Source organism: Lissotriton vulgaris, chromosome 10, assembly GCF_964263255.1.
Source record: "Lissotriton vulgaris chromosome 10, aLisVul1.2, whole genome shotgun sequence".
Lineage (NCBI taxonomy): Eukaryota > Metazoa > Chordata > Amphibia > Caudata > Salamandridae > Lissotriton > Lissotriton vulgaris.
Window position 1 is genome coordinate 65,368,338 of NC_141698.1, and position 16,464 is coordinate 65,384,801.

Consider the following 16,464-nt stretch of genomic DNA (forward strand, 5'->3'; position numbering starts at 1 on the left):
GAGGAGAACAAAGTCCTGGACTCCCCCAAATCCAGCTTCCACAGCAATCACAGCACCGAAACCGCCCTCTTCACTGCAAAACGGCAAAACTGTGGCCCTCATCCTCCTGGACCGCTCGGCCGCCTTCGGCACCATCTGCCACCACACCCCGTGCAAACGCCTCCATGACACAGGGATCCGAGACAAGGCACCTGTTTGTGTGATGGTACGTCACAACAATCTGATATTCATATCCTTTTCTTCTGCAAATTTTATACTGCCATACGTAGGAAAATCATAGTCCCTTTTTAAAAAAACATGAATTTAACCAGATGTCGCCCAGCTTTTTTAGAAGTACAGAAAATGGACACGATTTTAACTGTTACTGTGATTTTAAATTATTTAAAAAGTGTTTTTAAATTTAGGAAACAAATACAAATTGAAATAGCTTAGACTTCCTACCGATCTACCTCACTGTACTAATAATCAGGAGATGTAATTATTGTAATTATTGTAATCATTGTATTTTGTTTTATGTCTGTTACTTTTATGGTTATTTGCTTTTAACCGAATAAAGTTTATTGAACTGAACTGACAAGGCACTGGACTGGATCACCTCCCTCCTCACCGGCAGAACGCAGAGAGTCTGCCTCCCCTACTTCAGGATAAAAATAGTTCTTCTTTAAGTGAAATAAGTGTAAATGTCAACTTCGTGACCAACAAATGTATGTTTTGTGTGTACACCATCATCCTCTTTTTCAGCAATTGTGAATGCAATATTAACTGAAGGTGCACAAATGTTGCCACAAGTCACTGTCTCTTGTTTTAAGACAGGCGAGGCAGTTGCGCAATAGCACAAGGGTTAAGACTACCGGCTTTGGAGTCTGCGGTTGTTAGATTTGGAGGTCTCTGGTTGGCACAGGTAAGAACTTGTGACAAGCAGGAACCCTCTCCTCTAGTCAGGATAAGGGGATCACCCTTCAGAATAACCCCTGCTCACCCTCTAGGTAGTGTGGCGCAAGCAGACAAGGCTAATTCCAGGGCGTCAGTTAGTTAAGCATTTATGACCACATACAATATACAGACCCACCACAAATGGACACCAGGCGTAGTTATTTAAAAATACGTCTTCTTTATAAAAATATGGGAGTAGATAATTGCAGCTTAATACAAGACCAATATAACGTTAAATGGGGCCACAGTACTTTGGTATTATTATTATTATTGGGCATTTGTAGAGCGCCTTTGTTACGCCACTGGCGTGTCCCCGCGCTATGATAAGTGAAGTGGCTGCCCCCCCCCCCCTCCCACAGAAAGCTACCTGCTAAACAGGTGGGTTTTAAGTATCAAAAGGTTTCTTTAAAGTTCTTTAGAAAGGCTTCATTTGCAAGTTCAATTAGCTTTTAAAACAGTTCTACACTCTTTAAGGCAAGGCGCAGTTCTGCTTGGCAATGCTTTTCACTTTTGTGTGCTTAGTGCAGTTAAAAAAGGAAAGACCAAAGTTTTTGGTCTGCCCTGTTCCCATGATGCACTGGGCCAGGGACAGACTGATTTGCATATAGCCAGGTTCTGAGCTGGGATGGTGCAGTGAGCTAAATAACGGTGATGGATCAAGCCCTGATCTTTGGACTGGGTAAGAGTGGTCTGCTTAATTCAGACACTCTGTTCATCACCACCCCCTTTTCTGAATCGTTTTTGGCCACTATAGGTGTGGCAGGGTATACTCAGACATGAGTCCCTTGCTCACTGCACCATCAGGATTCAAGCAAGCCGGGCCGACGACGGCTGGAATGCCAGAAACCGGTCCCCGGAAGCTTGTCTCCTTTCTGGTGAAGAATTGGCTTGGTAGTTTAGTCTGCCCTGTTTCCATGATGCAGTGGGCCAGGGACAGACTGATTTGCATACAGCCAGGTTCTGAGCTGGGATGGTGCAGTGAGCTAAATAACGGTGATGGATCAAGCCCTGATCTTTGGACTGGGTAAGAGTGGTCTGCTTAATTCAGACACTCTGTTCATCACCACCCCCTTTTCTGAATCGTTTTTGGCCACTATAGGTGTGGCAGGGTATACTCAGACATGAGTCCCTTGCTCACTGCACCATCAGGATTCAAGCAAGCCGGGCCGACGACGGCTGAAATGCCAGAAACCGGTCCCCGGAAGCTTGTCTCCTTTCTGGTGAAGAATTGGCTTGGTAGTTTAGTCTGCCCTGTTTCCATGATGCAGTGGGCCAGGGACAGACTGATTTGCATACAGCCAGGTTCTGAGCTGGGATGGTGCAGTGAGCTAAATAACGGTGATGGATCAAGCCCTGATCTTTGGACTGGGTAAGAGTGGTCTGCTTAATTCAGACACTCTGTTCATCACCACCCCCTTTTCTGAATCATCTTTCTAAAAGTAGCATTTGCAAACACAGGATATTAAAATAAACTCTACTAAAAGAAGTATTTTATTATTCTGAGTTCAGGCATACTAAACTTGACTTCCTACCATGTTCACTGAGCCTGCTGGGATTATAGAGTGTAATAATTCCAGCAGCCCATTCTGGCCTATGAGAACAGGTAGCCTTACAATAGTGAAAAAAGAAAATGGCTTTAATTCACTATTAGGACATGCCACACACATCAGGGCGTGTCCTACCTTATGCTTACAATGCACCCTGCCCTTGGGCCTACCATAGGGGTGACTCGCATGAAGTAAAGGGAAAGTTTAGAGGCTGGCAAGTGTGTGCACTTGCCCAGCCAGCATGACAGTGCCAGACTGCACGCAGGTTCTGCAATGGCAGACCTTAGACACATTTTAAAAAGGCTGCTTCTGTGGCAGTGGCACATTGCCCTGAGCAGCTAACACCAGTAAAACATCCGAGGCACATCAGCAAAATGTGGAAGGGAGACTCACGCCAAGGTGCCAGGTGTAACACGTGTCCCCTCCAGCTGAAATGTGGGGAGAACTACCCTACCCCAGGGAGTTCTTCATTACTAAGGCGGAAAAATCTGGACAGACCGTCAGCATTGGCGTGATCTGTGCCAGGGTGATGTTCCACCGTGAAGTCCATACCCTGTTGGGAAATGGACCACCTCAACAGCTTTGGGTTCTCACCCCTCATCTGCATCAACCATCTGAGGGGCCTGTGGTCTGTCTGAACCCGGAAGTGAGACCCAAACAAGTAGGGTCTTAGCTTCTTCAGTGCCCAGACCACAGCAAAAGCTTCTCGCTCAATTGCACTCCACCTCTGTTCCCGTGGAAGTAACCTCCTACTGATGAAGGCTACAGGTTGGTCCCAGCCCTCCTCAGTCATCTGTGAGAGAACAGCCCCTACACCATGCTCTGAAGCATTTGTTTGCACTAGAAATTCCTTGGAGAAATTAGGGGCCAGGAGCACGGGCGCCGAGGACATGGCAGTCTTCAGGGTGTCAATAGCCTTCTGACAGGTGTCAGTCCAGATCACATTCCTGGGCTGCTTCTTAGAAGTCAGCTCTGTCAAGGGTGCAACAATTCTGCCATACCCCTTGACAGCCCTCCTGTAGTACCCTGTGAGTCCTAAGAAGGCTCTCACTGCAATTTGGGTTTTGTGTTGGGTTCCCAAGCCAGGATGGTTTCAATCTTGGGTTGCAGGGACGCCACCTTGCCGCTCCCAACTTGTCGTCCCAAGTACAACAATGAACCCTGCCCGATCTGACACTTGCTTGCCTTGATCGCGATGCATGCCTTGCGCCGTGCCATCAACACTTCCCAGAGGTGGCGCAGGTGTTCTTCCCATGTGCCACTGAACACACTGCAATGTCATCCAGGTAGGCGGCGCTGAACTCAGCCAGCCCAGCCAACACCTGGTTGACCAACCTCTAGAAGGTGGCAGTGGCATTCTTCATCCCAAAGGGCATAACCCGGAACAGGAAATGCCCATCTGGGCTGGAAAATGCTGACCTCTCTTTAGCCCAATCAGTCAAGGCGATCTGCCAGTACCCAGACGTCAAATCAACGCTGAGGAACTGGGCAGCCCCTAACCATGCGGTTCCCAAAGAGTACCCGCGGCACCCCGGAGCGCCGTGATGAGCAGCCAGGGGCGCCGCAGCGCGCCAGGCAGGATGTGGGCGATATACATTGCCGCCCAACATGCGGGGGGGGAGGGGGTGGTGGTTTAAAACGCCACCCTCGGAATGGTTTTGCCCAGCATACGCATCCGTGCGTACCATACGCACGCACGGGTCCTACTTAAGCTGCGTAGGCTCACCATTACTGCCTTAGCAAGCTTGGAGCGTAGGAGGAACGTTGCTGTTGACCCCCATGTTGTGCCCTGCCAGGCCCCGCTTCGCCTCGTCTCGTGGGACCCTGTGTAACGTAGGAGGAACGCTGCTGTTGACCCCCGTGTTGTGCCATGCCCTGCCCTGCCCTGCCGTGCCTCGCCTTGCCTCGTCTCGTGGGACCCTGTGGAACAAAAATCAGTAAGTAAGCTTAGTTGTAAACTAATGCAGGAATGACTAATGCTGTATGTACACTTCAGTAAAATATGAATTGGCCAGCAAGGGATTTCATTCATATGAGTTTTCAGCACTAGTTCAGGACTTGTTGAAAAGCAAACAAAGTACCTAAAATTGAGTTCAATCAGCGGCTGTTCGAAAACATTTAAAAGTTTCTAACAATGAGAAAACACAGGATGTTACCACACTAACATCATAACTAGAGTTAATGAATAATAAAACATGAAACCAGGATAGTTTTTTTGTCTGAGGAGTTATTATTTTTGAATTCAAGACAAAGAATAGTTCTGTACACAAAATCAACAGTAACATAAATCAGGGTACATACAAAGATATATAATGGATATTTAAGGTATTGGTTACTTTTCCTATAGTATATCCAAGAAAAACTGTCCAGACTGCTAAAAAGGTAACAACTTGATTTCTACTATCAATCAGGAGAAAATCAATAGTCGGTGTAAATCATACAGTGCAGAATTGGACTAAGTAGGTCGACGTTTCGGTCTTATCTTGATCATTTACAAGACCATCATCAGGACGGAATATTGATATATACAAGGTTGACCCTTTTTTAGTTCCAAATCACGACACTTATAGGCTTAAGTGACGGCCTCGGCTAATTTCTTTAAAAAGCAGGCAATGTGCAGACTCAGTTTTGAGTATCACGCACTTGTGTATACAGCAGTGTTGCGAAAGACCGATTCTGGTGGTTTGTTCAAATCGCGGTAATTGCCAAGTGTTCACAGTTATTTGTCACGATCGCGGGACGTCAGTAACGATCAGTCCGGAAGGTATGTACACTTCTGCAAGTATTCGAAATGGTAGCAAGTGTAGTGGCGCGCCTCCAATGTTCAATTTCACTGGGCTCCACATGAAAGGCCCTCGCAGGACAGTGTGTGGAAATATGGATTCATTTTATTCTTATTGGAGACATTTCGTTTAGTGCTTTGTTTCGGGCACGAGTTTTACCTGGATCAGTACCGTGTGCACGGTGGAGCTGAGACTGCATTAAGGACACCAGGATGGGATGACAATCGAAAGTAGGTTAACATTACACAGTACATAGATTATGTTGCAAATGTTTGCAATTTAAGGCCTTGTGAAATACTTTTATTTGCCTAAAATTAAACGTTATTTAATGATTTGCTGAAGTGCAGGAGCCAGAATTACAAACGGAGTCCAATAGAGCAAGACAGTTTTTTTGCAGAACTATATGCTTATTCTGCATAATTGTATGCATGACTCTGGATGCTACAGTAAGGAGCAGAGGACCAAATCATAATATGGGGGTCACAGCTGTGGCATCAGAAATGGAAAACTCTGTGGGAACACTTTCTGAATAAGAATAGGTTATTGGCAGTGGAACTCTCTGGAATGGCACAGAGAGAGGTGGGTGGGACTCACCTGGTAGAAATAGTCCTGCAGGCTCCAATGAATGGGTCTCCACTTCTGCAGCATATTTATTTATTGATGGATTGATTTTATGCGTTTTTATATAGTGCAGACTTTACCCGAAGGTGTCAGAGCGCTTCACAAGAGGAACAGTAATGATACATGAGGAGAAAATTACAAGTGACCAAATTACAAAAGCAAACGTTAAGTTACATGAGGCAGTGACGTGAGCAAACAAAATACAAGAAGTAGCAAAAGGTACATTACAGGGGGAAAAAGTGACGTGTGCAAGTTACAAAAACGTAGAAACTACAAGTAGAGGTATAATACTGCAATAAATGGCAGACACTCAAGCACAAGAACAAACGTTATGTAGGCAATGGTGGCACTTGTGCAAGTATCTAAAGCAAACAAAATGTAAGAGGTAGCAAACAGTGTTGCAAGAGAAAAGTGACGTGTGCATGTTACAAACGAGTACCACACACAGGAAGAAGGATAATACTGCAATAAATGGCAGACACTCAAACCACAAGAACACACTGGAAGGCACTTCTATAGTCATGGAGAATAGAATTTTCTGTACTAGAAGGTCTTCCTTCGGATAAATAGAGAGGACGCGAGTTAAATTTGGAAGTGTCTTTGAAGGAGGAGAACTTTGAGGTCAGTTTTGAAGGCCTGGGAGGAGGTGGTGGCTCCCGAACACATGCAGACAAAATGGGTTTTCTCTGAGAAAAAGGCCCCAAGCAGGGCGAGTTTGTCACTCCCTGGTGAAACTAGTGACTGGTAAATGGTGTAGCTGAGCCAGGGGCCACCATGTCCCGGGGCGCCTCCGTGCAGCAATACTTTGATGAACATGCTCTCTGTTCATGACTCCAGTCTATCTGCAGCTCAATGCTGTTCTGCTGCGCTCCCATTGTTGCTTTATGGCAGGTGCCACACACAGTGCCTGAAGACTCTTTATTAAGGATGGTATTTAGTTTTTGCACTAATGCAAGCGTCCTGTACTTGGTCCTTGATGCCCTGTTTTGGTGCTGACTGCTGTGTGGTAAGCACATGGTTTTACCAAATGCCGTTCCATTGCAGTCTATCTATCCCACACATCTCATCACTCAATTTCAGTGGGGGAGGCATGGGCCCTCTCGACCAGTAGTAAGGCCCACCAGGATGTTGCAGATGGCTCAAGCCCCCTCCAGGAGTGAGAGGGAGGGGGGTTTAGCAAGTCATCAGTAGAGAGCAAAAAGTAATAAGGGGCAAAAAAGTCATCAGGGGTTGCTGAAATTGTGCCCAAGTCTTCACAGGTCACAGTACCTCTCCACAGGCACACAGGCGTCTGCATGCACACGTTTCACAGATTTTTGCACTTCCATGTAGCTGCCTGCCCTGGTTCACTCCAGCTCCTCTCTTGCTAGTGGTGAATGAGTTATGAAGTCAGGCACATAGCTTTCTCCACATAGGCCTGCGCGGCGCAGCGTCAAGCCTTTGAGCAGGTACTGAGACGCATAGTCCTGCACCTAGATGCGTGACTTACATGTGCTCTACTGCACTTTTGCAGTGGTGTGTGTGTGCTCCACAGCCTTTGCTGAATTGGTGTGGGTGTTGTAGTTACATTTTCTGTGATAGTGTGTGTGTGCAGCGCTGTGTTGTTAGCATTTTTCATGCATTTGTGTGTGAAAGTTGTGTATCTGTGTGTGCTGTCTTGTGTTTGCTTCAATGACTTGAATGTGCTCTGTTGCATTAGCTACTAAGCTACTTGGATGCCTGTTTAGCTTTTGCAGAAATTATTCGTGCTTTGCAGCATTTGCCTCTCATCCCAGCAGAGTTCATCCCATTGCATCCTGGTAAATGCAGTATGCTTACTTTCAAAGTTGCTGTAGTCTTTCATCAAAGTTGATGCAGGTAGTGCTGTTATCTCTAGACACGTGTTTCTCAGTTCAGCCCGTCCTCATTAGAGAGCAAAAAGTATTAAGGAGCAGAAAAAAAGTCAGTAGGGGTTGCTGTAATGTCAGTCAAACTACTGCCATGATTTGGATTAAAAACTATATGTCCGTTCTGTAGCGTACTCTGTACTACTGTGATATGTCCTTGGCTGGGCCCAGGAATTGTTGAAGTGTGGTATTTGGTGTTACAAATCAGTCTGACGTACACATTAGCTGCAATTTGGCTTTCTTCATTGTTTGCAAAAATGTGCCATCTTAGATTTTATTACAAAACTGAATGCGCTTTCTATCTCTGTGGGGTACCAATAAGAATAATTAATCCAAATGGTCACCATCATCACGGGCTGCTATTGGAAATTAACATCAATAATAGATCCATCATTAGAAAGAGGATAACTTTTGTTCTTCTTATACTTGTCTTACCTGGATGTTTTGTACTTCAGACTTATTATACCGTGGAGACTGGATTAGACCCGGAAGAAACCTGGAAAGACTTGAGCAAAGGAAAAGAAAAGAAGACCAGGAACTTTACAGATAGAAAGACTCCTCCATCCGAATAATTCAGACGCGTAGAACTGATTTCCATCTTTCTGATTGACAATGAAGAGATTTCTAATGCCAAGTTCAAGTTCATCTGCACAAAGTGAAGTTGCAGGTTCTTCTGACATAGAGGACGGGAAACGAAAGGCCAAGTACAGAAAGTACGATGACAGGTATCTGGATTATGGTTTCACTTGTGTTCAGGTTAATAATGAGGACCGTCCTCAATGTGCAATCTGTTTAAAAGTTTTGGCTCTGGAATCCATGCTTCCAAGTAAACTTAAGCGGCATCTTGAAAGTCTTCACCCAAATGTGGTCGGAAAGCCCAGGGAATATTTTGTAAGAAAAGTTGCAGAAGCCAAAGTACAAAAGTCCACTTTCTCTAAACAAACCAAATTAATAGTAATGCCATCCTTTCCTCAAATCAAGTGGCCTATCTAGTTGCACAGAGTAAAAAACAAGCATTTGCAATGCAATAGGTCTTGCAGCATTCAAGTTTGAGTTATTGGCATTGTAAATGACAATGCTTTACATTTTTTTTTTTTATTTGCAATTGGTATATAAATCTAGTTCGTAACTGTTTGTAATGTGCACAATAACAAAAAAAAGCAAGAGAAGCGTGTCTTCTGACTGCTCTTCCTGTTGGTTCACACGTTGGCTGTTGAGCTCTTCCTTTAGGCCTCGGGGTCATCTCTCGCCCATGTAGAGGTAAGCTATCTTAGAAACAGGGAGCACGGAATACAGGGTGCACTTGCCAGCACTGAGCAGACAAAAAACCAAGGGAATCAAATGTCTTCCGTACCCAGCTGCGAACCATATCCCTTTGGAATGGGCTACTCATATACTCTGGCACTCTTAACTACCACTGATTAGGAGGTTCTCGCCCACCTTTGATCGGGGTGTGATGGAATACAGTAGTTTGTTTCAAACTCCCGAACTTCTAGGGGATTGTTTGATAGTGACATCAAAGAGTAGAAGGGCTTGTGTGCCATTTGTTGTGGCAGAAAATTACATCATCAAAGAGTGGAGGTATTGGGCGCCGTTTATCATGGGGCAGAGCTCTTTAAGAGAAAATGTATCAGCTCTGCGTGTTCAATGTCTTAAAAAGGTAGCGGGCCTCACCCATTCACTTGCCAGCAGATGTTTAAGTGCCAATCAATGGCAGCTATAACAACATTGCCAATTAATGTATTCTAAAAAGGCATTGCCAAATAGCACCTTTGTGTTCTGTAGGAAAGAAAATTCTCACCCGGTTAAGAATCACCCAAAAGTAATCTTGCGAGGACACCAATACAAACAAAAGGACAAAACGAAACCTATCGTGGGGCGGGACTGACAAAACGAAACCTATCGTAGGGCGGGACTTCTGTTTTGTGAAGCCCGCGCCCACTGAGTGCCTGGAGGAGCACCAAGGGAGAGCCCCGCGGTCGGAGGCTGCACAAGTCCGGAGGGCCGTTGACCGGTGAGCGGGGAAGGGGGGGGATGCCTGTATGTGTGCGTGTGTGTGTGTCTGTGTGTGCGACGGCGGAGGGGTGGGGGAGGGATGCTCGGTGCATGTGTGTGTGTGTATGCGACGGCGGGGGTGGGTTCTCTGTATGTGTGGGTGCGTGCGTGCATGAGCGCTCGTGTGTGTGTCTGTCGCTGTTTCCGCGAATGCGAGTGTGGTGTTGCTGCTTCCCAGGAGACAGCAGCTGAGCGCGTTCGCGAGCGCGTGGCCAGCGGAAATCGCCTCCTTGAAGAGGCAATGCGCGTGGCCGAGCCTGTCTCCTGGGAAGCAGAGTCCGTGACAAAAGATCTCGGCGAGTACAGCGCTGACGCGCTGTATCGCTACGAGACCTAAAAACACACATTTGCGACGAGCTGATTTTGCCTGCTGCTGTTAAAATGGTAACAAACATGGTTGGCGAAGATGCGGGTAAACAGCTGCTGAAAGTGCCTCTTTCTAATAATACTGTCAGCCGGAGGATATATTATATGGCTGAAGATATTAATGATCAGCTCATCTTTAATCCAAGAGGAAAAAACTTTGCACTCCAGTTGGATGAGGCAACAGACAACCACAAAGACACCCATCTTATTTGCTATGTCTGGTTTCTACACGAAAAACAAATTGTTGAGGATTTGTTGTTCTGTAAAGAAATTAAAGGTGGAACTACAGGTCAAGACTTGTATGTAGTTGTGGATGATTTTATGCAACAGAATCAAATTGACTGGGAGAGATGTGTTGGAGTTTGTACAGATGGGGGTCGTTCAATGGCAGGATGCTACCAAGGACTTCAAGCTCGCATACGATCTAAAGCGCCCAATGCTGTTTGGACACACTGTATAATACACTGAGAAGCACTGGCAGCAGGAAACCTCAGTGAAGAACTGCATGGTATTTTGAAAATAGTAATCAAAGTGGTAAATCATATTAAAACAAGACCAATGAAAGCACGATTTTTTGCTAAACTGTGTGAGGACATGGGTGCCGACCACTAATGCCTCTTGTTCTACAGCAGCTCTTGTGGCTGTCTCTTGGTAATTCCCGGCTTAGAGTGCATGAGCTAAGGAATGAAATATACTCATATTTACATGATGATGAACATTGTTTTGCTGACAAATTTATTGATGCAAACTTTCCAAAAACAAATGGGTTTTCTTTCTGATCTATTTGAAAAACTGAATGTACTGAACAAGTCCTTGCAAGGCAATAACACTGACATCTTGCAACTGTCAGCCAAAGTTTCAGGCTTTAAGAACAAAGTGATCCTTTGGAAAAGAAGTGTAAACAAGGGTGACTATACTTGTTTTCTTTCATTGGACCAGTTTCTGCAGGAGAATGGAATGGTGTTAAAGGAGGAACTGCAGACAGTTTTTGTTCTGTATTTGTCTCAACTGCGTTTTTACCTTGACAAATATTTTCCAGAGGATGAGGTGGAGCCAATAAAATGGGTGAGCGACCCTTTCCATGCTGAGAAACCTCAGCATTTCAACAATGAGGCAGCAGAACAGATTATTGATGTTGCAAGTGACTTAGCACTGAAAGTAAGGTTCCAGTCTCAGTCACTGTTTGAGTTCTGGTGCCAAGCTGGGGATGAATACCCAATAATAAGCAAGAGAGCCCTGCATGTTTTGATCCCGTTTGCTACTTCATACCTTTGTGAAGCTGGTTTCTCAGCAGTTGCAGTAATAAAGTCCAAATATAGGGCAAAAATTAACATTGAAAAGCAAATGCGTGTTGCGATCTCAAAAATAACTCCAAGATTTCAGGAGCTATGTAAGGAAAAACAAGCACATCCATCTCACTAGGATTTGTAAGGTAAATTCGGACTCCGTTGTTTTTCCTGTTCAATGACAAAGATATTTTATTATACAGAAGTTTTTAAACTATTGTTGTGTGGTCCAAAAAAGTCTTGTATTGTTTCTCACTTAACAAGTTTTTATTAAACAACTGTTATCTTCTTATTTTGTTACAAATATGATTATAATACCTTCATTGCGTCCCAATTACTTTAAGGAAGACAACAGATAGTACTCCAGAGGTCGGGCTTACATCCCGCCCACTGGTAAAAAAAAAAGTGGGGAGCCACGGCCAACTGCCGATTAGGTCAAGGAAGCCACAGGTCAAAAAAGTTTGGGAACCACTGCCCTAACCGATCGATGAGCTCATCAGCTCTGGGGATGGGGTGCACGTCAGTCTTGGTGACTGAATTGAGTCCTCTGTAGTCCACACAGAACCAGAGTTCAGGTGTGGCTCCCGGCGCTGAAGCCTTTGGAACCAAGACCACTGGGCTAGCCCAAGGACTGCTGGAGGACTAAACCACCCCAAGAGCAAGCATCTTTGACGCCTCCTCTTTGATGCAGTCTCTGACACTGTCAGTCACTCTGTAAGCCTTGTACTTTACAGGCAAGCTGTCTCCCGTGTCCACATCATGGACCCACCAATCTGTGACACCAGGAACCAGGGAGAACAGATCAGGAAACTGCCCCAGCTCTTGGCGGCAGTCCTTCTGTTGTTCAGGAGTCAGGGTGGGTGAGAGGTTAACTCCATCCACTGACCCATCTCGCTCTGAGGCTACCAGGAAGTCAGGAAGAGGCTCGGTCTCCTCCTCCATCCCATCATCTGTGGCCAAGAGCAGGCCCACTTCGGACCTCTCCAAGTGGGGCTTAAGGCGGTTAACATGTAGGACCCTCAAGGGGTTCCTGGGAGACTGCATGTCCACCAAGTAGGTGACAGGACTCTTGCACACCACAACCTCAAATGGACCTGTCCACTTATCCTGAAGTGCACATGGCTCCACTGGGGCCAAGACTCACACCTTTTGTCCAGGTTGAAGCTCTACCAGAGTGGCATTCTGGTCGTACCACCGCTTCATCTCTTCCTGGCTGGCTTCCAGATTTGCCTCAGCAAGTTGCCTGAATCGCCTAGTCTGGTTTCTGAAGGCCAGCATGTAACTGTAACATTCTGGGGAGGTTTCCTGGGAGATTGCTCCCAGCCTTCCTTAACCAGACTCAGAGGTCCTCTCACTGGGTGGCCATACAGAAGCTCAAAGGGGCTGAACCCTAGAGACTTCTGTGGAACCTCACGGTATGCAAAGAGAAGACATGGCAAGAGGACGTCCCACTTACGCCTCATGGGTTCTTCCAGACCCATAATCATGCCCTTCAGAGTTCGGTTGAATCTCTCAACCAACCCATTTCCCTGGGGGTGGTAAGGTGTGGTGAACTTGTAGGTTACCCCACACTCTTGCCACAGGGATTTCATATACTTGGATATGAAATTTCTGCCCCTGTCAGACGCCACCTCTAGAGGGAATCCCACTCTGGAGAAAATTCCCATCAGTGCTCGTCCCACCACAGGGGCCGTCACTGTCCTCAGAGGGATGGCTTCAGGGTACCGGGTGGCATGGTCCACCAGGACCAGGATGAACCTGTTGCCCATGGCTGTCCTGGGGTCCAGAGGCCCCATAATATCAATCCCCACTCGCTGGAATGGTGTACTGACCACAGGGAAGGGCTGGAGAGGAGCCTTCTGCTTCCTCCCACTCTTCATACTTGCCTGGCAAGTTTAGCATGACCTACAGTGAGCATCTGAGCTCCTGTGCATTTGGGGCCAATAAAAGTGGGTGACAAGCCTGTCATAGATCTTGTCCTGCCCCAAATATCCTGTTACGGGTACATCGTGAGCCAGCCCCAGTAGGAAGGCTCTGAACTTCTGGGGTACCACCAGCGCACGGGCTGACCCAGGTTCAGCAACCATAGGCTCTGAATACAGGAGGTTGTTCTCCCAGTAAATGAAATGTGTACCGGACTGATCACCATTGGCCTGGTCTGCAGCCTGCTTCCGCACACCCACGAGAGAAGGGCATTCTTTCTGCTCCCTGCAGAATTCCTCCCTGGAGGGGCCTCCCTCCTGCTGCCAATGGGTCAGCTCAGGCAGGTCCCCCAGTTCGGCTATCTGTTCCCCGGTAGGCTCCAGGGCATGCCCCTCAAGGTCTGCTTCCTCCTGGGCCGTGGGAACTTCAGGGGCCGGTTTCCCACGCCTCCTGTGCCCTCCCTCTAAGGCCGGTTTCTGGGCCTCTCCCTCAGGGTCCAGGACCTCTTGAACACCCCTAGTGGCTGCCATTGACCGGGTGGTCACGCATGCCCAGTCTGGTAAACCCACCATCCTCAGGTGAGTTGTCTTCTCCACCTTTTCCCAAGGGGAGCTCTCCAAATCATTCCCTAGCAAACAGTCTACAGGCATGGCAGTTCTCACAGCAACCTGCAGAGTACCAGAGACACCCCCCCACTCAAAGGGAACCTGAGCCATTGGACAACGACTCTGTGTTGTCAGCATTGACAACACGGCAGTAGGCATGGGGTACAACCTGCTCTTGAGTCACCAGGTGCTGCCGGACTGCAGTCACACTGGCTCCTGTATCTCTAAGAGCCTCCACCTTCTTCCCATTAACGGTCACTACTTGCCCATATTTCTAAGTGTTAGAGGGCAGGTAGTTCTCAGGGACCATTTCACTGTCTCCTACAGAGACTAGGGTCATCTGAACGGGGTTCCACACACCTTGGACTTCTTCCTCCTCCCCCAAGGTTACACTAGCCATCTGCCGGGGTATAGCACCAGTGGGTGCTGGTTTAACAAAAAGGCGACACCTGGGATCACTGGCAACACGACCCAGTTCGCCGCACTTATAACAATTTAGGGGCCCTCTTTGAACAGGATTACCTGTCGGGCCCCGGTCTGCTTCTGGGGTGGGGGGAGGCTGAGAACCTTTCCCTTGGTTCCCTTGGGTATTACTTTGGGGCCCTCTTTGGAACTCCCTCCGTTTTCCCCTGTCCCCCCCACTCTTCTGCTGGGGACCCTGCCCACCCCTGGCAGAGTCTCCTACTTGACCCTTGTGGACCCTGGTGCTGACCCAGTGGTCCGCCTTCTCAGCAAGCTTCCTAGGGTTAGTCAGCTTGCTATCAATCAGGTGCTGGCGTAGCTCAGGAAAACAATTACTAGACAAGTGCTCCCATGCAATTAAATCCAAGAGACCTTGATAATCATCAACTTTGCTACCCTTCACTCAACCATCCAGTGCTCTGCAGAAAAAGGTTACATATTGGACATAGGTACTTCCAGGAATCTTTGTGCACGCCCTGAACCTCTGCCTATATAATTCAGGGGTCAACCTGTACCCGGTCATCTAAGCATCTTTCATGTGGGGATCAGAATTATAAACTTCAGAAGGCAAATCTAGGAGTGTGTCCCGCCCCTCACTAAGGAACCGCCCCATGTTAGACGGACCGGGAGGGTCGGCCGAGATTACGGGGAGAGGTCTCCAGGGAGAGCCGTCTCCAACGACTGTACAGATAAGTAACTTCCCCCCCCACAGACGGACACCACACAAGATTGAAGGTTAACGAGTCTTTATAGGCAATTCTTAGGTTACGTTGATATGATACAAGGAGGTCTGGACTCAGGGGTCCCCTCGGTTCTGATCTCTGGTTGAGGAAAAAGGGGTAGCGGGACAGTCTTAGTTGCCAATGAGTTAAATAGCTCTCAATCCTCGAGCTCGGTGTGTTTGCTGATCGGGCCGTGGAGGAGCCAAGCCGGTCCCGAGATGGACGAAGGATGATCGACGGGCCGTGGAGAAGCCAAGCAGGTCCCGGGATGGATGACGGATGGTCGACGGGCCGTGGAGAAGCCAAGCAGGTCCCGATGCAGATGACGGTTACAACGGTCCGCGGCCTCGCCAGCAGATCCGGACGACGATGAAGGATGAAGGTTACGACGGCTGTGGCAGCGCCAACAGGCAGGACGATGGTGCACAGGACAGAGCTACGGCAGCGCCAGTAGTCCGTCCAGGGTGAGTTCCTCTTTACGTCTCTCGACTCCAAGATACAACTGCCTTCCTGCTCTGGAGCTGCCCCAGTTATAGGGCTGGCGGGCTTTGATGTCCGGACCCTCGCACTTGGAGGTCGGGAGGTCCGGGATGAGGGAGTCCAGACACCCAGCGGGGGGGTGGAGCCAGCGCCCGGGGAGGCGATGGGCGAGCGGCACTGGCCGGGGGAGAGCCATCGACACCTCTTTCTCCCATTGACCTGCCAAGTAGCTCGCTCACCTCCTGGGTGGAGGGTGGTGCCGGAATGTCTGAGGCCGGGCTAGGCCCAGGGTTGAGGTCGATCGGGGGCCAGGCGGCCTCGTGATGAAGTGTCCAAGATGGCGGCCCAGGCTGAGCGCATGGGTCGGCAGTGGATCGGGCCCATGAGGTGATCATGTTCGAGGGCAGGTGTCCCTGAGGGGACGTAGGCCGTACAATGGTGGTGTGTGGTGCTTGTATGACTGGGCTCGGGCCTGGTCGAGCCGGGGGAGAGCGGCCCGTCATGTGGCCTGTCCAACATGCGTCCCCCCCAGCTGAAGGCGGGGAGAGTTACCCATCCTCTTGGGGACTCTCTTCGTCGAGGCGGAAAAACCGGGACAGGCCATCCGCGTTGGCGTGGTCGGACCCAGGCCGGTGTTCAACCGTGAAGTCCATACCTTGCAAGGAGATGGACCAGCGTAGCAGTTTTGGGTTTTCCCCCCGCATATGCATCAACCACTGCAGGGGTCGGTGGTCAGTCTGTACCCGAAAGTGGGTGCCAAAAAGCTTCTTGAGGGCCCATACCACAGCGAAGGCT

At 48.2% G+C, this 16,464-nt stretch overlaps 2 protein-coding genes across 3 annotated transcripts in view; one reads left to right on the forward strand and one right to left on the reverse strand.

Moving 5' to 3' along the window:
• The window catches only part of TRAF7 (TNF receptor associated factor 7), a 183,420-nt gene that overhangs the window by 150,619 nt on the left and 16,337 nt on the right, over positions 1-16,464 (reverse strand). The window lies entirely within an intron of this gene.
• On the forward strand, positions 10,900-11,613 carry LOC147684638 (zinc finger BED domain-containing protein 5-like). The gene has a single exon (XM_086939721.1). It carries the CDS (start codon positions 10,900-10,902, stop codon positions 11,611-11,613), a length of 714 nt encoding a protein of 237 aa, XP_086795847.1.